We start from the raw sequence: 26,943 nt of genomic DNA, 5'->3' as shown, positions 1-26,943 counted from the left end.
GCTGTGAACTATCATGCTAATGCACTCTACAGAGGGCGACATAGTGAGACTCCATCTCAAAAAAAAGAAAAAATAATACTATCTTTAGTGTAAAGTAGAGGTAAAACAAGAATTTATTTGTATTTATGTTTTTTACATTTGAATAGCATTACATAACACTCATTTTATGTCAGGCACTTCATAAGCATTAATTCAATCCTTCTAACCTCAGGAAGTAGGTACTGTCATTACTCTGTTTTATAGATTAGGGCATTAGAAGCAGAGAGGTTAAATAATTAGTCTAGGGTCATACTGCTTGCTGGTCAGGTGGAGGAGGACCCAGCATTTAAATACAGGCCCTAGAGCACCAAAATTTATGTTCTTCTCTATCATATTAAGTGACTAATGAAAAGCTAATAAATGGAGGTAGTGATGTAAGACTGGGTAGAAGAGAGATTATATGTATTTTTTGAATCATATAAATGTATTATCTATTGACAAATTACATTAGAAAAAATGTGCATGACTGTGCTTAAGTCACTCACTTTCCATGGTGACATCTCAGGAGAAATAACAGTAGCAGGTTGTAGTAAGGGCTTACCAAAGTCTTATCCAGAGTTTTCTGTTGAAAGATTTTTAACCTCATGAAATAAATTTCATACCTGTTGTGAACAGCTAAAGCTCCTGGTACTTCGGGTCAGGGAGGCAGGGTGCACTGGACCCTTGATCCACAGACTGTCCTTTTCAGACCCTTTCTTCAAGAGCGCTCAGCCCTGGATCACTGCCCTGGCCTGGACCTTGTCTGTCTCGCTGCTACTTCTATCAGGGGCAGCTTACTTCCTGTGGCGACGACAACAGGAAAAAAAGACTCTGTTCAAGGAAAAAAAGAGAGAGCAGGAAATGAGAGAATTAGCACAGAGCACAATGGAGCAGGAACGAAGCGCAAGAGGTATCTGGCTCCCGGAGGGATCAAAGCCCCTAGTTTACATGCCTGAGCCCCAAAGCCTCATCCCCAGCCCTGCCCTGGTACTGGTTGGTTTTGAAGGTTTTATTGTCCAGAGAATCCCTTCTCCCATAACATTTTATTTTTTTTCTGCTTATTTTCCAGAGAAGCTGGAGGATGAACTCAGTAAGTTTCCATTTCCCCAGACACTCACGCATGTCTTCCTACCTCTGCTTTAAGCACCTTGATGACTCTTCCTTGTTGATTCCATTTCAGAATGGAGAAAAATCCAGTACATGGCTTGTAAGTGGCTCTCACACTTTCTCTGAATTCAAATCTATGACTTTATACCCTTGAATATTTTCCAGTCCTTAATTCTTTGCCCAGGATCAGAAAGTGGTCCTAGATCCCCGTGATCATGAAAAGAAAATCAGTGTGGTATTCCAAGTCATAGCAGAAAAAAAGTGGAAAAAACAAAATGGAAAATAAGTGTGGTTTATTGGAGTGACACCCAGGAGGAGTCAGCCCCTCTCTCTTTCTCAGAAAAGAGACCTTCAATCACTATTCACTAGAGGCCACATAGTCTTTAGCCCTATAAGGCACTGCACAATACACAAGAGTTCCCTTCAAAAGGAAGGGGTAAGAGGAGAGTGAGGTGCCTTCTCTATACCAGGAACATCACTAGTTTCTTCACATCATCTGTCAGTTGCTGAGAAAGAAGGAAGACGATAAGGAACAAGAAAATCAGAAGTGAGAGAGAAAGAAAAACGTCTCTCATAAACAGGATGAGCTCCAGTGGCTCAGTTAGTACAGATTAATTATAACTGCTTACAAAAATTGCTCCCCGAATTTTTTTTATTAAGCTTCCCAGATTCTATTCAGAAAAAGATAGAAAATGATATATGTTACTACAGATGAAACTTATACACATACACATATGTATAGACACGTTAACACATACAAACCTATTCAAAATAGGATTCATGGCAGGAAGGTACCTACACAGTATCTGTGGTGTCATTAGCATCAGGGGATGTTCTGAAAATTGATATGAAGGAGGAAAGCAGAGGAGAAAATTGAACCTTCAGAGAGAGAAGGTAGAAAAGAGTGAGAGGATCAAAAGGAAGATTAGGTGGGTAGAAAAAGAAGGCAAAGTGGACATCGCAGACATGGCAGAATTCAAGTCACAACTGTGTTTTTCATTGTAGGTGGGGGAAAGTCTCCAGACTATGATCGTAAGTGGCACTGATCGTCTCTGAGTTTTTGGGGGCATGCATTTCACTCCTTTGTTTATTGTTACCCATTGACACTGTCAGTTGGAATAATCAGTTCTACAAAACCATTTTGTAAATTTTTAGGTATTTTTTTCCCTTTGATAGTTAAATAAACATAATTTTTTTCTGGCATGTATTTAATGGTAAGTGAACATGATTTATAGTCTTTACTTTTTTATTGTTATTACAGAGTGATTTTTATTCCTGCTTCCAGTTTCTGGAAGGGAAAATTGAATTACTTAAGTCTTTTGTGCTTAGTATGTCTGGGTGGTGGGTCACAATGCATCAATAAACTAACATGCCCCCACCCCCCCAAAAAAAAAAAAGAATAATCACATCTAACCTAGAAGCTCATTTTCAGTGGGGGGTCCACGTCTGCTTTGGGGAGCTTCTAAGAGAAGCCCGAAGCTGCTGGCACTCATGCACACCACCTAGTAAACCCTGGCCATGCAGCTGCCAGCCCCTCATGACAGAGGAAATAGAGCCCACCATTTTTTAGAAGTTGCCACTGTTGATCCATTATAGCTGTGGAGAGGGGAAGCTGGACAGTGAAAGAGTCTCTGAAGAACAGGAGAGAGAAAGGACTGAATGAGGAGTACCAGGTGGGCAAGAATACAAATGTTAACCTTTTCTTACGTGTGTCTCTTTCCTTTCAGAATGGAAAGCGGCCCTCTTCCAAGCTGGTGAGTAAATCACTGCATGTTCCCTAGGTCAACAATCTGAGCAGCCATATCCCTTTTCCTTCTCCAACTCTTGATATTGGGGGAAAAAGAGTCCCCATGACAAGGAGACTTTTGGGTGGGTACCTTGAGGTTGCAATTGAAAGGTGTGCCCATGTCCAGGACCCTGTCTGCTGAGAGCCCTGGGAACCAGGGGGTATTGCTTGTCTTGGGCTTCCATAGGCCTTTATGAGAGAAAAGAGGCATGAAGGTTGGAGCTGAGGGGCAGGAGACACAGACTGAGGAATACTGCAGGGAGAATTAGGATGGGAAATGCCAAGGAGGAAGGCACTGTCTGCCCAAAGAACTTGGCCTTCCCAGTCTTCATATGGCACCTACTGCCTCTGTGTGTCCTCAAAGGATTTAATGTGTCTGAGCTTTGTCTCCATATTCTTAGATGATGATTTTAATTCTTATTTTGTGGGCATTGAGGTGAAGACTGAAGAAGGTCATGAAAATGTATTGGGCAAAAACCTATTAAGAAGGAACTGACGTGTTCAAAATGGGCATTGGAAGAGGATGTGGAGAAAATAGGGTTAAGAGAAAGCAACAGGTAAAGTGCATTGACACAGAGCTCCCAACCGAGGGAAGCTGTCTCCACCCCTAGACTTCTAGATTAGGAACAGGGGCCGGTACTGGAACCTAGAGGAAGCTGTAGCTGAAATAGAGGGTTCCCTTAGAATGGTCAACCCTTTCTCCCAGCAACTCCATCTAATGTCAGCAGAGAGGAAGCAGGGAGGATAAATGTTATGCCTGTCTTTTCTTTACCCTCTAATCTTCTTCTGGGTCATCTATTGGCCAACCCAACAGGAAACCAGAGAAAAGGGAAGCCCAGTGACACTGTCCATACAGGACAGATTTTTGTGGCTCAGAAGAGGGTGGAGAAAGGTGAAGGGTGGAGAGTAAGTATGGGGCATTTAAAGTCCCCAACATAGACCCTAGCACATAGCAGGAATAACAGCCATTATAATATCACATACTGCCTTTGTGCCCTGCCCCAGAATAAATTACCTTGTTCTCTTAGACAACCATAAAAGTTAGTATTATTATCCCTGTTTATCATGTAAGGAAATGCTTCAGATAAGGCTCAAAAATGTTCCATAGCTTGGATGTATAGAAAAATAGACTACACGGGCAGCACCTGTGGCTCAGTGAGTAGGGCGCCAGCCCCATATACCGAGGGTGGCGGGTTCAAACCCGGCCCCGGCCAAACTGCAACAAAAAATAGCCGGGCGTTGTGGCAGGTGCCTGTAGTCCCAGCTACTCAGGAGGCAGAGGCAAAAGAATCACCTAAGCCCAAGAGCTGGAGGTTGCTGTCAGCTGTGATGCTACAGCACTCTACAGAGGGCAACAAAATGAGACTGTCTCTAAAAAAAAAAAAGGAAAAAACTACAGAAAAGAAAACTCATTCAACATATAAGAAGTAGAGTGAACACTAAAATTTAAATCTATGAGTATAAAGCACAATTTGGCACAGTCGATTTTGATGCTGCTTCCTGAGGCAGCATCAGGATATCAGGTTAGGCAGATTCCAACCCTCATTTCACCCTCTCCTTCCGCACTGCACACAACCCCTGGGCTTTCTCTCCTGATAGTAATGAAAGAGTCTTACATTCCTGCCAGGTTGGGGATGCCAGGCTCTGGACCTGGTGCCCTGGACAAGGCCTGGCTTTCTATGCTGAGGCTCTGAGGTCCAGGAAAAATGGCTGACCCCACAGACAAATTGTATAACTCTCTGCAGCGGATGTGATCCTGGATCCAGATACAGCAAACCCCATCCTCCTTTTGTCTGAGGACCTGAGGAGTCTGCAGCTTGCAAAAGAGAAGCAGGACCTGCCAGACATACCTGAGAGATTTAATTGGCATCACTGTGTGCTTGGCCGTGAGAATTTCACATCAGGGAGACATTACTGGGAGGTGGAGGTGGGGGACAGGAAAGAGTGGCACATCGGGGTATGTAGGAGGGATGTGGAGAGAAAAGGTTGGGTCAAAATGACACCTGAGAATGGATTCTGGACCATGGGACGGTCTGATGGGAATAACTATCGGGCTCTCACTGACCCCAGAACAAAACTGACGCTTGCTGAGCCCCCTGAAAAAGTGGGTGTTTTCCTGGACTATGAGACTGGGGAGGTCTCATTCTATGATGCCACAGATGGATCTCATATTTATACCTTCCCACATACCTCCTTCTCCGGGCCTCTGTATCCTGTTTTCAGAATTTTAACTTTGGAGCCCACTGCACTGACCATTTGTCCAGCATCAAAATTCGTGGAGAGTTCCCATGTCCCTGACTTAGTTCCGGACCTTTCTCTGAAAACCCCAGTTACCCCAAGCTTAGCTAATGAAACTACTGAGCCTCAGGGTGAAGTGATGTGTCTGCTTCTCCCTGCACAGTCTGGAGATGAAGGTCTTCCTTTGCACAGCAGCCATCACAACCATGAATCTATGTGCAGACACTGAAGCACTTTACTGATAGTTATTCAGTTATTTCATATGACAGTGGTTCCATCTTGGTGTCCCCTTTACTGTCCCCTTTGTACAGGTAAGGGGACTGCACAAAAGTGAATTAACTTTCCAAAGGTGACATGGCTGGGAGCTGAACAACAATAACCACCATTTATAGAGAACACAAAATATACTGGTTGCTGTGCTACATGCACTAAGTAGATTTCATGCATGTATCCCTCAGAACGCCCTCTGGGGTAGTTTCATTTTGCAGATGTGGCAGCTGAGGCAGAGCAAAATTAAATCACTTCAATAGCTCATGAAATAAGTTGTGCAGCTGGGAGATACTCAGCCTTGGGCCTTGACCACCTGTCTGTTCTTTTCTAGCTTCATTTTCTGCACAGGAAGGGACCATGCGCATACCTGAGGTTCTCTTTCCAGAGAGGCCAGAGGATAGGGATCATTCTAGGTGACTGCAGCCATCGCACCCTTCCTGAGTCATTCCCAGCTGATTGTCAGAGCCTTACACCCAGCACTCTTTGGGGCTGGCCTTGCAGGGTGTCTTTCAGAGAAAAAACTCCCTATAACTGTGTCACACATTGCTGCAGAAGGGACTAGAGGCCAAACTCTAAATTAATAATAGCATAGCACGGGTGTTGCCACTCCATCAATGTGGTAAGTGATCCTATGTTGCTGGTTTCCAGGAATTGTGGCTAATAACCTAAAGATTGTCAATGAAACAAGAATTTGGGAGGAAAGAAGCAAGAAGAATATCGGGGTATAGTTAATGTCACTGTGGAATCCATCTGCAGGAAAGGGATATATTTACTCTGATCATTGTGAATATGAAACCACTATTCCTTTCAACTGAAAGATGCTAGGATGAAAGCATCTTTCTTTTTTTTTTTGTAGAGACAGAGTCTCACTTTATGGCCCTCGGTAGAGTGCCGTGGCCTCACACAGCTCACAGCAACCTCCAACTCCTGGGCTTAAGCGATTCTCTTGCCTCAGCCTCCCAAGTAGCTGGGACTACAGGCGCCCGCCACAACGCCCGGCTATTTGTGGTTGCCGTTTGGCCGGGGCCAGGTTTGAACCCGCCACCCTCGGTATATGGGGCCGGCGCCTTACCGACTGAGCCACAGGCGCCTCCCGAAAGCATCTTTCTGAATCAGCATCAACTGAAAGATGTTCTTACTTACCATATCTGTTATTGTTCATCACTGTATCCCCTCTTCCTAGCATGTAGTTGTCATGTTTTATTTGTACAATAAAATTGTTAGTAATCCTCCCTCTTTCCATTTGGCTTTTTCCAGGCTCTTACAGATCTGCTCTGCACAGTGGCGTGGCCTAACACACCCACTTTATTCACCACAGTTTCACAGTTTACCTTCTTGCAACATTTGCACAAAATCCTTTTCACATGTGTTTTCTATTGTTGTTATAATGAATTCACACAAATTCAGAAACTTGAAACGGATTTATTATCTCAGAGATCTTTAGGTCCGAGGTCAGACATGGATCTCACTGAGCTAAACTCTAGATGTTGCAGGCTGCATTCTGTTCTGGAAGCTGAAGGGAAGAATCTGTTTTCTTGGTGTTTCAGATTGTTGAAGCATACAATTCCCTTTCTCCCTGGGCATTAGCTGAGGGCTGTTACTAGTTCTAGAGGCTGCCACACCTTGGCTCCTAGCTCCCTCCATCTTCAAAGCAGGAACAGAAAGTTGAGTATTTCTTACTCTTTGGATTTTTCTTGGTTCTTCTTCTATTTCATCTCTTTTGACTATTCTGCCTTCTACTTTAAGTACTTGTGCTATTTGTGACTGAGTCCACCCAGACAAGTCAGGATAATCCCTTTAATTTAAGGAGCATAACCTTAATTCCATGTGTAAGGTCCACTTTGCCACATAATATATCAGACCCACAAGTGTTACAGGGGCTATTTTGGGGAGGTGAGAGGATGGGAGTGCTATTCAGCCTACCACATGTGTTTAGGAAGTGATGCCAGGAAACACAAGCACAGAAAGAAAATGAGTCAGAGAAGGGAGAGACCCAGTTATATAAGAAATGGCATAAAGCATTCATGAATTACTAACAGTGTGGACAACTTGGCTGAATTCCACCCAGGATTCTGAGAAATCATATGAAATTTTGGGATATAACAGAATCTTCCTAAGAGCTGAGGACGGGGTGAGAGAGGAACATTCACATCTCCTATCCTCCTGTACTTGAATTGATTGAAGGTTGCTTCTATGGTGTCACTTCTCCCGCAATTGGAGTTTGAGCTGTGTATCTGCAAAAAAGCCAACATCTCAACTGCTATTAGAGACAGCCCTGAGGCAGAGGAAAAGAGAGATAGACACCTTAGATCAGAAGTTGTGTTCCATCCAGGAAACTGTCTGCCTCAGTTATTGGTGAGAGAGGCCAAGAGAACATGGACAGGGCACCCACAGCATCTATTCTCAGGACTCTGCTTCTGAGAATATAGCAAATAAACTGTTAAGGTCTGTTTTCCCTCCCTTCAACCCACTCATTTATCACAAGTGACCTCCTGTCTTCAAATACGTGTTCTCATCATACTATCCTTCTGCTGCCCCACCTAGATCACCACCTAGATTTGATCTGGGATGGTCTTGTGGCCCAGGCCAGGGCTCCTATTGATTTTGTTGTGTTAAAGAGGTTCTGATGGCCAGTGTGCTAATTTTCTTGGAAGCAAAAGATTTCATAATGACTCAGTGGCCAATCAGTAATGCTTGTTTTCATAGTTTATTGTGACATATTTGCACACACATTCAACTAACATGTACCAGGTAGTTAATAAAGGCACTAATTTGGGGGCAATGAACAATCATGGAGTCATGGAAGGTCAGTCCACTGACACAGGAACTCAAATGAATCTGGACATCTCTCAGGTGCCAATCAGTAGGGCAGTGGCTGTTCTTCTTTGGCAGAAGCTGTCTTAGCACAAATTGCCAAATACAGGAGTCTTTTGGAGTCAAGAACCCAGATTGCAAAAGTATCCTGGGTCATTGCCAGGCTCTTGCTGTTTTTACAATTCTCAGCACCTGTGCTCATTATCCTTACCCCAGTTGATGGGTCTTACTTGGGAGCAGGTGTTATCTCATCACCTTACACTATTATACAGATATTGAAGATGAACAACTTTGCCATAAGCTCTGTTTATATATATTTATCACTTAAAATAAAAACTTCACGGGCGGTGCCTGTGGCTCAGTGAGTAGGGCGCCGGCCCCATATACCGAGGGTGGCGCATTCAAACCCAGCCCCGGCCAAACTGCAACAACAACAACAAAAAAATAGCCGGGCGTTGTGGCAGGCGCCTGTAGTCCCAGCTACTCGGGAGGCTGAGGAAGGAGAATCGCCTAGGCCCAGGAGTTGAAGGTTGCTGTGAGCTGTGTGACGCCACGGCACTCTACCGAGGGCGATAAAGTGAAACTCTGTCTCTACAAAAAGAAAAAAATAAATAAAATAATTTCACTCTGACCTCAATATTCACATATGATTATCACTTTGAAGGAAAATAAATGTAAACTTTATGTCACTAATATGACTGCATTTTGAGACATTAGGATCACAAATCATTTTGATTAATCTGGAGGCTACAAGACCTCCATGAAATACGTGACCAGTTACTCCTGGGAGGTGTGAATGGGAGTTGTGGGAAGGCATCTTCCATTCACAATCTGGTCCACAAGAGCCAAGAAAGGTGTACTGTGGAGGGAGGACACTAACACAGATGAGAAGGCTTCAAGATGAAAAGAATTTGATTCTTTTTCTCATCTTCAGTTCTTTTGAGGTCCCAGTATCATTTCTATGAAACTTTTGTGTGTTCTGTGAAACTTTTGTTGAGATAAGGTAAATGTACTGGTTAATATTCATGCAGTCCTGGACATTAGCAGTTTGTGCAACTATTGTACTATATTTATTGATTTCATGAGTCAGCAATTTGGTATCTGGCTTTTTTTTTTTCTTTTTCAATTGATTTTTTTTTTCCAAAATGGCTCAACATAATTTTTTTTTATGTTAAAATGTACAGAGTTCTTTTGAAAGTATTTGCTAGAAATGGTGGGCGGGGGGAGATATTACATACAAGTAGAGGAAAGGGAGGCCCACTGGCCCAGGAGCACATGCAGTGGAGAAGTACAAAGGCATCTAGGCACCCCTTCCTCTTAGCTTACAAGTCACCAGGAACAAAGTTCAAAGAGATTACAAAACAGGAAAAGCAAATATAAACAGACAGGAATAGACTTAGCTTCATTTGTACATGCAATTTTTAGAGGCATCTGGAGCTCTATTCACACACTCTAGAGATCTCCTTAAAGAGAATTTTTATCTTTCTTAAAGTAGTTTTTAATATTCTACAACAAATATAAAAAATTTTAAAGATGGAATGAAATGAAAAAGCTCTTATTTTAAAAGGCATCAAAGTCACTAACAGTGAGGTTTTAAATTTCTTTTTTAGAAGATTACCCAAGTTATCTTGCTTAAAATACATTTTTTTTAAACAGAAGTGAAAAAATGACAGGTACCAATATTACTGTGTTGGATAATTTCTTTTATAATATAGAAAAGACCATTTTTTCTACAATAGTTCTACAATCACAAAGAAGTTTGTGGAAAAGGGAGCTGCCCGATTGAATTTTTTTTTTTAAAGACACAAATAAAACCAAACACAACTGCAAACCAACAGAAACTGAATTCATGGCCCTCATTCCAACAGCTTCTCCTTCAGCCTTGACCCACCCTCTTCCCAGTACACCTCCCTCCCGCCCCCCATCCCCACCCAACCAGGAAGCAAAGTCGCAGCTGCAGACTGCAGGGGGGCGTAGGGAGGGCAGCACAGTGCATGCTCTATGCTGATGGCGGAGCTGCAGGAGTCTGTACAGAGAGACTGGGTCCTACACAGCCCCGCATATGCTCAGAGGGGCAGGGAGGGCAGCACAGTGCATGCTCTACACAGATGGTGGGAGCTGCAGGAGTCTATACAGAGAGACTGGGATTTTTTTTTTTTTTTTTTTTTTTTTGAGACAGAGTCTCATTCTGTCGCCCTGGGTAAAGTGCCCCCAGAGCAGTGGTGTCTTACCTCACAGCACAAATTCTTGGGCATAAGAGTTCCTCTTGCCGGGTGGTGCCTGTGGCTCAAAGGGGTAGGGTGCCAGCCTCATATGACAAAAGGTGGTGGGTTCAAACCCAGCCCCAGCCAAAAACTGCAAAAAAAAAAAAAGAAAAAAGAGTTCCTCTTGCCTCAGCTTCCCCAAGTAGCTGGGACTACAAGTGCCCACCACAACTACTTGCTATTTTTAGTAGAGGCAAGGTCTCCCTCTTGCTCAGGTTTGCGTCAAACTCCTGAGTTCAAGTGATCCACCCATCTTTGCCTCCCAGAGTACTAAGATTACAGCTGGAGCCACTGAGCTTAGCCAGCAATTTGGTATTTGAATAAGGCAGAGTAGGAATGGCTTTTCTGTGTGTCAACCTGTCTAGGCCTCTCCTGGAAGATCTTTATGTCTGGTGGTGACTCAGAGGAAGGGACACAGCCAAATTGCCTTTACACATTGGAGTTTAGTACAAAGAAAGAGAGAATCAGGAAATCACTGAAAGAGAATCAGTGTTCAGTCTGGATCCTGGTTTTTCTAGGAGTTGCATGTATACTAGGTCCATAGAGATCTGTGTTGAAGTGGTCCTTCCTCTGGGTTTAACCTCCATGACAGAGAATGATTGGGTCAGACTGTCACTATCTAATTTGGCACACATAAGGAGGACCTGGCTTTCTGCTAACCTATCTCATTGCCCATGGACATTCTTGTACCTAGTTTCACATCAACTTGGTAGGGTTAGAAGCATAGCTTAGCTAGATACTTCTGGTACAAGCTGCCCTAAAAACACTGGACCATGTTTCTTCCATTGAAAAATCTGACACCAGATCTAAGACTGGCTGGCCAGGCTCTCAGTCCTTCATATCCACCTCTTCTGTCCCTCCCAATAGCCCAGTCCTAGGTGGAATTATCCAAGATTTATAGTGCTTTAACTCTCATTAGCCACTCCCTCGAGAATCCATTTTTAAGAATATTCCAGAAGCATTAGTTGATGGGTGAAGCTGTTGGATGAGAAAGTGACAGTTTAGGGGCAGTATAAGAAAAAGTCAATTTTCTGGGCTTTCTTTAGTTTTTTCTCATCAAAGACCTCCTTTTGCTGAGCAAAGAAGGAACATACTTCTGCAGGTAACTCTAGATGATTCCTTTGAGCCTCCTTTCCAGTCCATGAATTCCTGACCTTGAGTTGACTTAATTCTGCTGCCATCTTTCTCTTGGTCTCTGGCACTGCATGAGTGCAGGAACTGGGTCGTACTGTTGGGAGAATGGCCTTACCCTGACTGTTTTAACTCATCCCTTGAACAGGAAATAAGAGCAGAGCTTGGGGCCAGGCCCTGATAAAAGAGAGGAATTACATCTTGCAGATATCTGTCCTTAGGAGCAGATACTCAAGTCACTGGAAATATAAAATTCATACTTAAGTAACAGTGATGTAAAAAGAATATAGAAATAGCAAAAGCTTTTTGTGTCAGAAGAAGTTGAAAATATATCAGGTAAACCTATCGAGAGGTGTTCTTGGAAGAGATAACATGAAAGGTGGGCAGAATTTCAAAAGGCAGAAATAGAGGGAACAATTTCGGTGAACGAAATGGCATGAAAAAGGGAGGACTGGCCACACAGAGGGCAATAGTGTGACATAAGGCAACTGTAGAGTCACTGGTAATGTATTAACTGTAAAGTTCTGAGTTGAATCAGAAAGGAATTGGAGGTCTCCAAAGGAAGCATTTAGGCACTTGAGGGGTATACTGACAACTGTGCTTTGGGAAGTTTATTCTGGACAATATCTTTCAGTGTGAGGATTGAAACAAAAGTCTTAAGCTTCTGGACACACAGACCCTTCTTTGGCTAAAAGACCTCAAAATCATTAGTTCTGTCCATAAGGAGACAAGAGATTGGTCACATCCCATGGCTTCCCTTCTTAATTGTGACCAGACCTTTTCAAAGGCCAGATTGAGAGAACAAAAAAAAAAAAAAATAGAAAACCCTGACATCCTTCCTCCTGTTTTCTGGGTTATGACATGACAGCTAGCCTATTTTGCAAAACATTTCTTCCTGATAAATACCTGCAGATCTCTTACTGGTTTGACCCCTTTCCTGGGGCAGACAGTGGCCTTGTGCCTTGTGTTTCAATTTTTATCTAGAAGACTGAATTATGATACCTCTAAATATTAAATTTCTACCCCAAAGCAATCATGGGACTTTTGTTACCTACATGCATTCTAATACCCATGCATGGGGGTGGGGGTTCTTCCTCAAGCATATCCTAGGTCCTCCTGTAAATTGTTAAATATGTATACTTGGCCAATCCCTTCAACATAAATTCCTGTATTACCCACTCCCCGCCCCTCCAAGGTCCTATCTTTAGGCTTCTGTTGGAGGCTATGCCTCTCAACCAGTTAAGATGACCAACCTGCAGGTTGTAACCCTTTAAAAGAAATAAAGTCACCTTTCCAAATGTATAAATTGTGTGATTTTTAAAAAATTAACACGTAATAGAATGAGAGTCTGTTTGGGGCATATAGCAGGAGAACACAATATGTGGGTGCATGGGGAAGCATTAGATCCATCCAGACTCTGTATGGGGTCAGACAGTGAAGGCCAATTACAAAGTCTTTGTCCAATTCTACTTCCACTAGGATGCCACCTCCCTGGGGCAGGGAGTTTTTGACTTTTTTTTTTTAATTTATTTATTTTTATTGTTAAGTCATAGCTGTGTACATTAGTGCAATCAAGGGGTACATTCTGCGGGTTTCATATACAATCTGAAATATTCTCATCAAACTGTTCAAAGTAGCCTTCATGGCATTTTCTTAGTTACTGTCTGTAGGCATTTGTATTCTGCATTTAGTAAGCTTCGCCTGTACCCATTCTAAGATGCACTGTAGGTGTGGCCCCATCCATTACCCTCCCGCCACCAGAACCTCCCCCCTCCCTTCCCCTTCCCCTTCCTTGGCCCTTTCCCGGTAGTCTTGTGCTATGGTTGGGTTATAGCCTTCATGTGAAAGCTATAATTTAGCTTCATAGTAGAGCTGAGTTCATTGGATACTTTTTCTTCCACTTCTGAGATACTTTGCTAAGGAGTTTTTAACTCTCACTCATACTCTCAGCACATCTTACTCAAAAGTTTTTGAATGAATGGCAAGGTTTTCCCAAGAGATAACTGCAAATGCCGTCTCACTTTCCTTTCAACTCTGTTAGTGCCTCCTTCTCCCTGGTCTGCTGTAAGCTAATCCTCTTCCCCAGCCACCTCCAAGCCTAATAATTTGAATGAAATTTCTCTAGCTTTGAAAACAGGGATGCTTATGTTTATCACTGACCTTAGCCACCCAACCTCTTTGAGCACACATCTGCAGAGAGACCTCACTTCCTGGACGGCAGCAAAACCACAAAACGCGGGGAATCCCAAAACTTTGAAAGAAAAAGAAAAAAAGGCATCTTCCTCCTGACATAAAAAAAGAAATCGAAAGACCCAATAATCTCAAAAAGTTAGTTACTGCTTGAATTTTTAAAAACTATTTCCGCATATTCTACATAGTAACTGGTGAGAAATAAGAGCCAGGGGCGCCATTGGTTGCCTCATCCACAGCTGCCCAATCCTGGCCTCGAAACCATTTATGGGCAATCTTGCGACTTTGCGGACACCCGGAGGACCAGATCTGAGCCCAGGTCCTCCAGCTCCTGACATCGCAACTAAACTAATGGGAGAGGGAAAACAGTTCTGTCTGCTCGTTTGGGACGCTTTGTTCTCTAGTGTTGCCTGTGCCTACCGGTGGATTGGAAAAAAAAAAAAAAGAGAGAGACAACCGGAAAATCGTCATTCGAGGGTCAAAGGAAAAAAGAAAACATAAAAGTTGATTCTAGAAGGTAGGAAAGGGAGGGGAAGCGCTACTGCTCCAAGGTAGGTGAGGCGGCTATGAAGGAAAAGAGGGTCCCTGGGAAAGGGGAAGGTTACCGATGGGGAGGCGCGGCCTTGCCTGGCCTTAACTCAGGTTGCTAGCCTGGTTCACCCGATGGAGGAAGAGAAAAGAGGGCGGGTGTGGAAGAATATCAAGTGACGCCTAAAAAAACTGGACTCTAGCTAGAGAGGTGAGCCCAGGAAGATGGAAAACTGCCTGCCTGATGGTTATATTGTTGACTTATTTCATGGAATGTTTAATGAATCCTTTTGTTGGGATATATTGGGAAGAAGTGGGCTACACAAGACAGGCATTGGGACACTGATGAGAACAACGTGAGTAACCGGAATGTTTGATCTAAATCAGAACTGTGGTGTCATATCTCCTTGGCTGAATCTACCCCTGTGTACCTCTAGGCCTGTGGTCCCTGCCTGTGCTGAGTGATTATGTTGTTGGTACTTATGGAGCCGGCTGCCTCCCTGCACTTCTCCCTGCCAGCTTCCTTTCTCCTCCCCATCCTCAGCCTGCTTGCACTGGTCTCAGGTACGGATGCACGCCATTTGCTGCTCTCAACTATCAAAAAGCAACATCAACACTTAAGTTTGCAAAGGGGTAGAGGGACGAAGGACTGTGATGGTGCTGACTCATCCTTTCACTCTGCATGTGTTCACTGGACTGATAGCAGTGCTGTCCAGTAGGCATACAATGAGATTTACAGTCTAGGTCTATATACAATTGCAATTTTTCAAAAACCCAGGCACTTAGCTAGACTGGGGAATAGAGGAAAATGTTGTCAGGGGCACAGAGTCTATAGAGAGTGCTCAGGGTAAGCTCTTCAATGTTTATTGAGGAGGCAATAGTAGTCTCAGTAGCTGCTGGTGACCAACCACTGCTATGAGTCCCCAGAATTCTCAGCCCAGAAAGCTTCTGTAGCCTTGGAAAGAATTTTTCAGTGCCTGGAACATGCACTTCCCTTCCTGACTTAGACATTTGATACCTGAAGTCCCTGTGTGATTTTATTCCTTTGTTGAATAGCTCAGTTAACTGTCAAGGGACCAGCTGATCCAATCCTGGCCATGGTGGGAGAAAACATCACATTACACTGCCACCTGTCCCCAGAGAAAAATGCCGAAGACATGGAGGTGCGGTGGTTCCGGACTCAGTTCTCCCCAGCAGTGCTGGCTTATAAGGGCAGGCAAGAGAGAACAGAGGAGCAGATGGAGGAGTACCGAGGAAGAACTACCCTTGTGAGCAAAGACATCAGTAGAGGCAGCGTAGCGCTGGTCATACACAATGTCACAGCCCAGGACAATGGCATCTACCGCTGTTACTTCCAAGAAGGCAGGTCCTATGACGAGGCCATCATGCGCCTTGTGGTTGCAGGTGTGTCACTTCATTTTGTTTTATTACTGTTTCATAGTGTGACTTTTGGGGAATGTTTCTCAGCTAATCTCCGGCCCACCAGGAGATTTGTGTGTGGAATCCCTTTTTCACAGAGATAGTCAGGAGTGGGTTTGCCCTGCTAAGCTGTGGTTATCACTTCTTGAGAAGCGCACACAGAATTCATCTATGGCCCTGAGTGGGAAAGACAGGTTAATCCCTAAAAATAATTCTTGACTCTGCTTTATCACTGAAAATGTGTATTTTTTTCTCCTTTTTTTGAGGACTTTGCTGATATGTGGTATGAAAATGTGCACTTTTGAGAGTGAGAGGAGGCACTGTTAAAACCTGTTGGGTGGTGCCTGTGCCTCAACGGAGTAGGGCGCTGGCCCCATATGCTGGAGGTGGCGGGTTCAAACCCAGCCCTGGCCAAAAACTGCAAAAAGAAAATTGTACCTGTACAACTGGGATAAATAAGGACTGCCCAATGAATTACAACTTATAAGCGTCTCATTTCTTGACAAATTTTAATCTTGCCTCTTTCTCCTTTTCTCACATACCTACTGCGGAGAGAAGAGTTGTGCAAATACATGATTTTGTTAAAGTAAACTAAGAGGCAAAATTATGCACTAAGTACTAACCTCTATAGAGAAAGTGAGAGTGAGTTTGTCAGGGAGAAATTTGCCAGGACTTCTCCAGCATAAAAGTACATTTTTAATAGGTATTTCTGTAAGTTTATTAACATGACTAAGGGATGCCTTTACTCCTTGGTCAATGTATTATGCTTTAAAAGAAATGTCTGAAGACTAGAATATGCTTTAAGACTCAGAAGACTGTGGTGGCATTTCAGTCCATCAGGTCAGAAGAGGCGAGGTTTGGGGAAAGTATGTCCTTCTTACTTGGCATTAAACCATAACTGGTAGGACACTCCATCTTTGTTACTCATAGACACAACCTTGTATCTGATTAAAACAGAACATCATGGAAAGAGTTTCTCCACCCTTATTTTCTGACTCTGCTGGCAATGGCAGTTTATCAGTTCATGGTTGACCAGTTATGGGTCGTGTATGGCAGAAACCTTCAATTTGTTTCCTATAAACTTGACAATAGCCTGGCCACCCCACTCTGAATGGAATTATTATGGGATTCCATGTTTGTTTGTTCATTTTTTTTTTTTTTTTTTAGATTTGTTGGTTGGCTGATTTTGGTGATGATTTTCAGTCTATTGTCTCATATCTGCCCTTATTGAATCCCACAGGATATTTTGTAGAATTTTATATTCTAATATACTGAATTATTTTAATCTTATTTATTTCAAAATTTCTCTGTGGGCCTTGAAATGTACAACTGGTTTTTGCTTTGCTTTTGGTAAAAATTAAATTGATGAGGAAGACTAGACTTAAGTGATTATTTTAATTTCCTATTTTTGGTATAATTTTCTGGGTAGGCTTACAAAGGAATTATTCAAAAGAAGTGTAAATGATCACACATGGCTCATAAGTGTCCCTGAGCCATTGAAGATATTTTTAAAGATATAGTTAAGTTAGGATGAGTCAATTCTGAGAATTTTTGGTAAAGATTTTCTGACATTGAAGCATTGATATTGTTATCTTAAGGATCCAGAGAGCATGCAATTCTTTCTAATAATACACTGATATTCTCAAAGGAATATGAGAAAATCACCTAGTGATCTAAGCCTCTGTGAATCAGGATAAAGGTTGGCTTTGGTGGCTAGTTCTGTCCATTCTCCTAAAAACCATCCTCTTCTATAGGTAGTAAATAGCTATGATGGTATGAAGCCCAGAAGTGGACAGAAAAGACAGTGTCTTTAGGTCAAAAATTTCTTGAAATTCTGCCAGGCTAACAGATTTCTGTATTATATTATTCCAGAGCTTCATGAAACCAAAGTCTATTGAAAAGTTTTTTAAGGAATTGAAAGTAAAAACCTCAACCTACCTATTTCACGAGGGACTGGACAGACCTACCTAAAAGTGAGAAAATTAGTCTTTGTCAGAATAAATCTAGCATCAAGCAGTTAGGGCAGACAGACAAATGCTTGGTGCCATGATGGGGCCTGTGGGTGGAGCACAGGGAAGAGTGCAGTGTAATCCTTTCGTCTTAGAGATCTCAGATTTATTTGGCACGTTGATCTCCTAGTGTTCTCCGACATCAAGGTTCTTTCCTCCTTCATGTTTCTTGCTCCCTCCCTCTGTCTTTTTCTTCCTTCATTCCTCCCTTCACAGAAGAGGCATAGTGGGGACTGAGACACCACTGCTTTGTAGCTGAACCCTGGCCTCCCTCCCCAGGTCTGGGCTCTCAGCCCCTTGTTGAAATGAAGGGACATGAGGATGGCGGCATCCGGCTGGAGTGCACATCCGGAGGGTGGTATCCAGAGCCCCTGGCAGTGTGGAGGGACCCCTATCATAAGGTCATACCAGCCCTAGATGGGGCTCACACTGCTGATGCAGACGGCTTCTTCCTGGTGAAAATGGCTGTGATCATCAGAGATAAATCCGTGAGGAATATGTCCTGCTCTGTCAATAATACCTTGCTCGGCCAGGAAAAGGAAACTGTGATTTTCATTCCAGGTTAGTTCTCTGCCCTCTGGAGGCTCATGGTGTGGAGATGGGCTCCTCAGCCTACAGGTGGATCCCCAGGTGGTGATGAGGGGAGGGCAGGAGCGTGTGTTGAAGGGTCCTTGGCCTTGAGGAGCTGCCAAGCTGCACCTGAGCTGGGCCACTCTCCTTGCAGAAGGGAAAAACCATAGAATCTCCAAAGACATGAGTAGCAACCTCTTCTCTCAGGGTTAATCTTGTCTTTTTTTTCCTAATAAGGTTCTTGCTTTTCATCAGTTTTTAAATATTCAGAACAATCATAACACATGGGCAATATTGTAGATGGGTGACTCCTGAGTTGTGCTAGTGTTGCTGAAATGGAGTGAGTGCAGGAAGGAGGAGGAGATGAATTCACAGCAGCAATAAGGCCACATTGTGTGGGCAGCGTAGGCCAAAACAGACTGTGCCTTTTAGTCTAAGGGAGATGGGAAGCATTGAAGGGTTCTGAGCAAAGAAATAATATTATCTCACTTAGGCTGTTTGGCGGAAAATAAACCACAGGTTGTAATGGGAGAACGAGGAGGGGGATATTGCAGTATTCTAGGCAAGAGTGATGATGGCTTGAAGCAGGGTAGTGGCTATGCTGATTCAGCATGGCTAATTAGTTTTATTCACCCTGGTCCTTCCCATGGTGACTTCTCCAGGTGTCTCTACTTTTCTGTCTTCTGGCAGTTACATAACTTGCTCCATCTGGGGTTTCTGAGGAGAAGCTGACAGGGCAGTCCCCTAAGGAAGCTCTTCAGATATGCCCCTAAGGGGTACTCTCCCCTTGGTCTCCTGTTTATCACTAAATTGACTTCCCTGACTGCCTTTTCAGAATCCTTTATGCCCAGCATATCTCCCTGGGTTGTGATCTTAGCTCTCATCCTGGCTGTTCTCATCACCCTCATGGCTATAAGCATCTATTACATCAAGAAACTCCAGAGGGAAAAAATGATTTTGTTAGGGGCAAAGGAGGAGGAACTGGAAGAGAAAGAAATTGCCCAGGAGGAATTATATAAAGAACGTGCAGGAAAAGAGCAAGAAAATCAAATAAAAGGTAAAAGAATGAGAATACAAACTCACTGACATAGACAGGACATATCTCTGACAGGTAGCAACAGCTTGGGGAAAAGAGAGAGGACACTTGTGTCAGCAGTAGCAAGGGCTTAGAGCTCTCAAGTCCATATAGATTTGTTATTACTTCCATTCTACAAGCATTGCAGACATTCAATGTCAGTACTTTCAGTATTTGACCCTGAGGAGCTGTAGCACTAATGGTTGAACAAAGGAAGCCTAAATATATGCTGATACTGCCCAGTCTCTGGGTTGTAAATCCTCTCTGGTTTCTGACAGTTCTGTGACATTGGGGAAGGGTGATATTGGTATTCATAGAAAGGACAGGTCCTATATCATTTAATATAAACCCAACTTCTCCTAGTTCTGTTGAGAACATCATTCTATTCCTGTTTCTTTTTCAGAGCAACTTCAAGAAGAATTGCGTGAGTTTTTTTCTTTTTTTTTTTTTTTTGTGAGTTTTTTTCTTGAACTGCTCAGGCACAATTTGTGTTCTGCTTAGTTAGCCTTTATCTCATGACATTGACCTGTCTGTGTGACCCTTGCAGGATGGAGAAGAACACTCTTACATGCTGGTGAGCACCTCTGACATTCTCTCAGATCCTGACCTTTCTCCCTAGTAGCAGCCAATAGTGCTCTGGACAAGAGAAGAGCAAGGGGCCCAAGGCTGGATGGGGACAGCTGGGGGTTGGGGCTGGCTCACAACCTGTGTCCCACCAAAGCTTGGTCATGGCTCATCTGTCAGGGAACCCCAGGAGCTCTTTATTAATCCTACAGTTTATTTTCTATGGTCTTTTCTCTTTTAGAATAATTTAGTTTACAGTTACCAAAGGTCTCTGACACATAGTAGAGCCCCCTAAGAGTTACATTTCAGTACTTGTTGCTCTTAGATTCTGGATCAATTTGCAAGAAGCCTGAGGTGTCTTAGCTATTTATAACCTGGGAATGGTGACTGTGCAAAGTTGAAGACCCGCAGGGAGAAAAGAGAATGAAGTTCCCCAATAAGCCTGAGGACAAGTGTAACATAGGTGGCCAGAAGTGTCTCTGTGCTCCTCAGACACTGCTACCCTGCATGTAACCTGCCACGGCAGGGGGGCCTGGTGAGTGGGAGAGCACAGAATCCACTTGCCTAATTTTAATGAGCATTTTGAATTTTATGATTTGTCACCTTCAGACCAGCATCACTAAAAATTTAGCATTACCAGATGCCATGGCACATGGACATTCCTTTTTAGGTGATTTTCGAAATTGTCACTATCAACTTCAGATACCATCACAAGTTGTCATAATCAGACACACATATTAACTTGGAGAAAGGATAGAAACATTTTAACATAAATAGAAAGGCACATTGAATAATTAATATAATGAAGTTGGGAGATGTCTGTAGAATGTCCAAGGTCTGGAGCATTTCCTATACCCAGAGGTTTCAGACCTGTGTCGTTAAAGCAAAACTGGATGAAAATCATATTACCTCCCTACTTTACCACACATATCTCTCAGGCAGTAAGTTGGCTTTTAAGGAAATTTATCCTCCTTTACTCTTAGAAGGTTGTCCTTGTCAATCATTTAAATCTGTTGTCACCTAGTTAAAAGAACAGGAGGGCAGGGGCGGCACCTGTGGCTCAGTCGGTAAGGTGCCGGCCCCATATACCAAGGGTGGCGGGTTCAAACCCGGCCCCGGCCAAACTGCAACAAAAAAATAGCTGGGTGTTGTGGCGGGCACCTGTAGTCCCAGCTACTTGGGAGGCTGAGGCAAGAGAATCTCTTAAGCCCAAGAGTTGGAGGTTGCTGTGAGCTATGTGATGCCATGGCATTCTACCTAGGGCCATAAAGTGAAACTCTGTCTCTACAAAAAAAAAAAAAAAAAGAACAGGAGGGCAATGAAGAGGTCCCTTGCTACCTAGGACCCTTTGTAGTAAGAGATTCACCTTTGTTGATCATGGAGGCATGAGAAAAGCAGGATATGAAGCCTCTTTTCAGCCAAGTTGGAAAGTTTCTAACTGAAGAGAGTCCCAGAGGTCATATGTATTACAGAGAATATGGGGCAGATCTAAGCATGCTGAGAAGTAGAAATCATTAATTTTGGCTCATGCTAACTTTCTGAGTTTCTTAGAGCCCCAATTCTCCTCCACCTGAGGGCAGTCCTCCTTTACTGGGGAAAGAGAAGTACAGCTTCAGTAGTTCTCAGTCTGTGAGCTGCCTGGGATCAAGAGCCCTTCATGGAAAGCACCACCACATGTGGGATCCCCCACTCGCTTTCCAGGCCCTGTCAGGAGAACCAGGAATCACACAGTCTCCAGGTTACTGAAACTCCAGGCCTAAATCTAAGACTTTCTCTGCAGCTGATGTGGTCTTGGACCCAGACACAGCTCATCCTAAGCTCTTCCTGTCTGAGGACCGGAGAAGTGTGAGACGCGGCCCTTCCCGCCAGAGTGTGCCTGACAACCGTGAGAGGTTTGACTGTCGGCCTTGTGTCCTGGGCCGGGAGAGCTTCACCTCAGGAAAACATTACTGGGAGGTAGATGTTGAAAACATGGAGATGTGGACAGTGGGTGTTTGTAGAGACAGTGTTGAGAGGAAAGGGGAGGGCTTGCTGCTTCCTCAGAATGGCTTCTGGACCCTGGAGATGTTTGAAAACCAGTACCGGGCCCTGTCCTCCCCTGAGAGGATTCTCCCTCTGAGAGAGCGTCTTTGCAGAGTGGGCGTCTTTCTGGACTATGAAGGTGGAGATATCTCCTTCTACAACATGAGAGACAGATCACACCTCTACACATGTCCCCGTTCAGCCTTTGCTGGCCCCCTGAGGCCCTTCTTCAGGCTGGGGTCTGATGACAGCCCCCTGTTCATTTGCCCAGCCCTCGCAGGAGCCAATGGTATTACAGTGCCTGAGGAGGGCCTGATTCTTCACAGGGCACGGACCCATCACCGCCCACGGGACCAATTTTCTGGTCTCCCAGCCATGTAGAGAAGCCCTCACCCTCTCAGCTGCCACAGTCAGGACCTCCTGGCTGAGTATAAGCCCTCCTTCCCTTTGGTTATATAAGCTGCCTCTTTCACTACCATTTTTGGCCTCCACTCCAGCTGTCCACTAGGTTGTGGGTTTTGTAGCTCCTCAGCTTGTCCGTGTGGGGAAGATCTAATGTCAGGCAGCTACTGTTATACAGCTGCCAGCCAAGACAAAAGTGTGAAAAGATGATGGGTGGCAAACCCGCTCCTTCACCATCAAAATGACAGTATTGATTCTGTTAACACCGGTTGGCACCAGATGTTATGAACACAGGGTGAGGCCAACAGAACCCACCAGGGTGTAAGAGGAGGAGGGAGTGAATACTGAACCAGGTTTACCTGAGTGTCCAGGTTGAATGGGGACAATAGTGTTTTAAAGTTTCCTGGTCTCAGGATGCCTTTAGATCCTGAAAATTTATTAAGGACCCTGGAGAGCATTTGTTTATTTGGGTTCATATCTGTTAATATATGTGGCACTTGGCTCAGCACCTGTAGCACAGTGGTTATGGTGCCAGCCACATACACCGAGGCTGGCAGGTTCGAACCCAGCCTGGGCCAGCTAAAGCAACAATGACAACTGCAACAAAAAGTAGCCAGGCATTGTGATGGGCACCTGTTGTCCCAGCTACTTGGGAGGATGAGGCAAGAGAATCGCTTAAGCCCAAGTGTTTGAGGTTGCTGTGAGCTTGACACCATGGCACTCTACCAAGGGCAACATAGTGAGACTCTGTCTCTAAAAAAAAAAATATATATATATATATATTTGTGGCACTTGAGATTGAAACTTAGAAAGTTTTAATGAGCTCCTAATTGATATTAATAACATTAATAACAAATTATAAGTTAATAGTTGAAGCATATTTTATGAAAAATATTGTTTCCAAAGCAAGATAAGTTTATTGAGAAGTGTGACTTTGTTTAATGTTTTATAAATCTAAAGTCTGACTTAATAGAGATGTCTATATCTCATATCCACTTTTGTATTCAGTCCATTGGAATATCACAGGTCATATAGTCTCACGAAAAGTTTACTAAACCCTAATGAGAGAATGAGATTAAAAACAATAAATAATGTCTTAATTTCATCATGGAAATATTAACCCTGAGCACCCATTAAAGTATATGAGAGATACCCTCCACCACCACCCAGGAATTCCCAGATCATATTTGAGAAGTGTGATAGAGGACCCTGAAGGTAAATCAGTGTGATGGTTCATTTTAGATGTCAAGTTTACAGGATTTATGAGTAGATAGACCACTGGTGAAATGCTGTTTCTGTGTGTGTTTGTGAGGGTGTTTCCAAAAGAAATTCTAAGCCTGTCTCACTGGTCTAAGTGAGAAAGATCTGCCCTCAATGTCAGTGGGTACCATCCAGTCACCTGGGAGTCCTATAGAACAAAATATCAGAAGAAAGAGGATCTCTCTTTCTCTCCCCCAACCCCTCACCCTATCCCACAGAACTGGGGCAGTCACTTTTTGTCCCTGCACATCAGAAATCCAGGCTCTCTTGTATTCGGACTTCAGGACTTGCTCCAGCAGCTTCCCATATTCTCAGGCCTTTGGCATTGGACCTGAGAGTTACACCATCAGTTTGTTTGGCTTTGAGGCTTTCAGACATGAACTGAGTCATTTTACTATCTCCTTGCATATGGTCTATCATGGAACTTCTCAACTTTTCAGCCTCCATAAACATGTGACCTGATTCTTCTAATAAACACCTTTCACCTAATCCTATCTATTTATTATTATCTATATGTATATATCTACATCTCCTATTGATTCTGTCTCTCTGGAGATCCCTGACTAATCTAATCAGGCATTTAAAATGCTGGCTTAAATGGTAGTATTTTGGATTTTGGGCAATTCACCCAATCCAGTTGGAAAACTGGACTGAAAAAAAATGGAAATAGTCCACAATTATATTGCTGCAACTACATATGAAAACATTATGGAAAAAATTGGGAACATGCTTAAGTACCTGATTTGTAAAGATAGAAGACACAGTTGTCTATTTTTTTTTTTTTTTTTTGTAGAGACAGAGTTTCACTTTATGGCCCTCGGTAGAGTGCCATGGCATCACACAGCTCACAGCAATCTCCAACTCCTGGGCTTAAGCAATTCTCTTGCCTCAGCCTCCCAAGTAGCTGGGACTACAGGCGCCCACCACAGCGCCCGGCTATTTTTTTGTTGCAGTTCAGCCAGGGCCGGGTTTGAACCCGCCACCCTCAGTATATGGGGCCGGCGCCTTACCGACTGAGCCATAGGTGCCGCCCTCACAGTTGTCTATGTTTATGTGTACATCTTAGTCTGTTCCGGCAGCCATGACAAAATTGCCAAGAATGGATGGTTTATAAACAACAGAAATTTATTTCTTACAGTTCTGGAGGCTATAAATTCTAAGATCAGAGTTGCCTCATGGTGGCAAGATGGCTGTTGCACCTCCAGGTCCAAGCTCCAGACTTGAGACAAGAGGAAAGAGGAAGAAGGGAGAGTATTAAGAGTCTCCCATCTGGATGGCACCTGTAGCTCAAGGAGTAGGGCGCCGGTCCCATATGCCGGAGGTGGCGGGTTCAAACCCAGCCCTGGCCAAAAAACCACAAAAAAAAAAAAAAAAAAGAGTCTCCCATTTGTTTTAGCCTCCCATTTTAGAATCTCTCTGAGAAGCACAACTTCTACCCTGAAGGCCTGGACTCAAACTTAGTCCCTTGGCTTGCCCTATATAAGAGGGATGGACACGTTGCAGTAACAACAAAATGGATGTTATTACTGAGAAAAGTGAGTCTAGATATTGTACAATCAGCCTGCTCTACCACAAAACTTAAAACTGTTGTAATATAATTGATTCATATCTGCAAAGCTTACAGCTGAGTTCTGGGAGCTTCAATTACTTTAGGGGTCTGTTTTATGATGTAAATAAAGCATGGGCCTTTATTTTGGGTTTATGACTTAAATAATGGTGCTGTTAGGTCCCACATTTTGTCACAAGAACCTCTTATCAAGACATCCCTCACATCTACCTAAAATTGAACCTTAGAACAAACTCACTGGCAGTGTGAGAAACAAATACACATGAAAGTAAAACGTAGAGCAAAAAAGTAAAGATGAATGAAAGTACTTAGCAACACTAAAAATGCTAGTGACTACACAAGTTTTGAGTCACACCAGTGGAGCATCTATGTGTTTTGTAAACCACAAAAGCAAACTAGAATTACACAGGAAAGTGTCATCACTGCTTAGAATGTGCTAAAACTATAATATCTGTAAATGTGTAACTACTGCAGTGCCCTTTATTTTTATGTATATTTAGCCACTCAAATAAGTTTTATATTTGAAAAATATGATGACAGTATCTGGATCTCAGCTTCACAACAATGGAGCTCTTGTCACAGCAGCTTGTGTAGTTTTTAGTTTTTTTGTGTTTTTATTTGTAGGACAAAAGTATCTTGTCTCTAAAAATGTAGAGATCTGATAGGATAAAAATGTGTTTTTTTATAAGAAACAGACACAATTTTTTAAATGCTTATATCTGTTAACCCAGGAGAGCTTCAACTGTATTATAGCCACCTCCTGGCATCATCTGCCTGAGCTCGGCCTCCTGTCAGATCAGTGGTGGAATTAGATTCTCATAGAGGTGCAGACCCTAAGTAAACTGTGCAAGTGAGGGATGTATGTTGTGCATTCCTCATGTGAATCTAATGCCTGGTGGTCTGAGATGGAGCTAAGGCGGTGATGCTAGCACTGAGGAATGGCTGCAAATATAGATTGTCCTTAGCAGAGAGGTTGCATTATGATAAGTTGTATAATTATTTCATTTTATATTACAATATAATAATAATAGAAATAAACTACATAATAAAGGTAATGTGCTTAAATCATCCTCTGTCAAGAAGGTTAAATCCAGGCGGCGCCTGTGGCTCAGTCGGTAAGGCACCGGCCCCATATACGGAGGGTGGCGGGTTCAAACCTGGCCCCGGCTGAACTGCAACCAAAAAATAGCCAGGCGTTGTGGTGGGCGCCTGTAGTCCCAGCTACTTGGGAAGCTGAGGCAAGAGAATCTCTTAAGCCCAGGAGTTGGAGGTTGCTGAGAGCTGTATGATGCCATGGCACTCTACGGAGGGCCATAAAGTGAGACTCCGTCTCTACAAAAAAAAAAAAAAAAAAAAAAGAAGGTTAAATCCATGTAGAAGTTCAAGAGAGAGGGGAGTTCCAGTTGAAGTGCATACACCTCAGTGGGTTGGTACCCAGAGCCCTAGGTGCAGTGGAGAACTCCCAAGGGAAAGATATGTCCATCCATTGCTGAGTCCGAGAATCCTGATGAAGGTGTGTTCACTATAGTTGCTTCAGTGATCATCAGAAACACCTCTATGGAGAATGTGACCTGATGCATTCACAGACTCCTTTTTGGCTGAGAGAAAGAAGTAGGGCACCGGTACAGTAGAACTAGTGCTGAGTTTCTATGTTGACATAACTTCAGTGCCACACCACCTGGGACACCTACCCATATGTAACTTCAGGG

The 26,943-nt window shown here is 43.4% G+C and overlaps 2 protein-coding genes across 10 annotated transcripts in view; both read left to right on the top strand.

Annotated features, from left to right (window-relative positions):
- The window catches only part of LOC128593492 (butyrophilin subfamily 3 member A1-like), a 45,600-nt gene extending 38,953 nt beyond the window's left edge, over nucleotides 1–6,647 (top strand). Inside the window, exons 5-10 of one of the 3 annotated variants that reach the window (XM_053601527.1) lie at nucleotides 728–928; nucleotides 1,088–1,108; nucleotides 1,199–1,225; nucleotides 2,131–2,157; nucleotides 2,853–2,879; nucleotides 6,068–6,647. In XM_053601527.1, the coding sequence (XP_053457502.1) occupies nucleotides 728–928; nucleotides 1,088–1,108; nucleotides 1,199–1,225; nucleotides 2,131–2,157; nucleotides 2,853–2,879; nucleotides 6,068–6,147 (383 nt within the window). In that variant the 3' untranslated portion in view covers nucleotides 6,148–6,647. The other 2 variants (XM_053601525.1, XM_053601526.1) reach the window with 2 other exon arrangements.
- Nucleotides 6,648–14,118: 7,471 nt separating this feature from the next.
- Nucleotides 14,119–25,365, top strand: LOC128594016 (butyrophilin subfamily 2 member A2-like). Of its 7 annotated transcripts, none has more exons than XM_053602512.1 (8): nucleotides 14,119–14,335; nucleotides 14,784–14,910; nucleotides 15,403–15,750; nucleotides 18,054–18,335; nucleotides 19,180–19,401; nucleotides 19,823–19,843; nucleotides 19,967–19,993; nucleotides 21,764–25,365. In XM_053602512.1, the coding sequence occupies exons 2-8, from the start codon at nucleotides 14,814–14,816 to the stop codon at nucleotides 22,384–22,386; spliced, it is 1,620 nt and encodes a 539-aa protein (XP_053458487.1). In that variant the 5' UTR covers nucleotides 14,119–14,335; nucleotides 14,784–14,813; the 3' UTR covers nucleotides 22,387–25,365. The 7 variants fall into 7 exon arrangements, with proteins under 7 accessions (XP_053458487.1, XP_053458489.1, XP_053458491.1 ...); XM_053602514.1 differs by having other exon boundaries at nucleotides 14,119–14,702; XM_053602516.1 differs by lacking the exon at nucleotides 14,784–14,910 and having other exon boundaries at nucleotides 14,119–14,702.
- The last annotated feature ends 1,578 nt before the right edge of the window (nucleotides 25,366–26,943 follow it).

Source organism: Nycticebus coucang, chromosome 9 (genome assembly GCF_027406575.1).
Source record: "Nycticebus coucang isolate mNycCou1 chromosome 9, mNycCou1.pri, whole genome shotgun sequence".
In the NCBI taxonomy this organism is placed as follows: domain Eukaryota; kingdom Metazoa; phylum Chordata; class Mammalia; order Primates; family Lorisidae; genus Nycticebus; species Nycticebus coucang.
Note: the sequence above shows the minus strand (reverse complement) of the source record. Positions and strands in the feature narration are given on the sequence as shown.

What these genes read in the sequence shown, in the direction of transcription:
- LOC128594016 (XM_053602512.1), top strand. Translation starts at nt 14,814, where the DNA reads ATGTTGTTGGTACTTATGGAGCCGGCTGCCTCCCTGCACTTCTCCCTG. An exon ending in CCTGCTTGCACTGGTCTCAG is followed by an intron (nt 14,911 to 15,402) that starts GTACGGATGCAC and finishes TTTGTTGAATAG; the next exon opens with CTCAGTTAACTGTCAAGGGA. An exon ending in GCAACTTCAAGAAGAATTGC is followed by an intron (nt 19,844 to 19,966) that starts GTGAGTTTTTTT and finishes TGACCCTTGCAG; the next exon opens with GATGGAGAAGAACACTCTTA.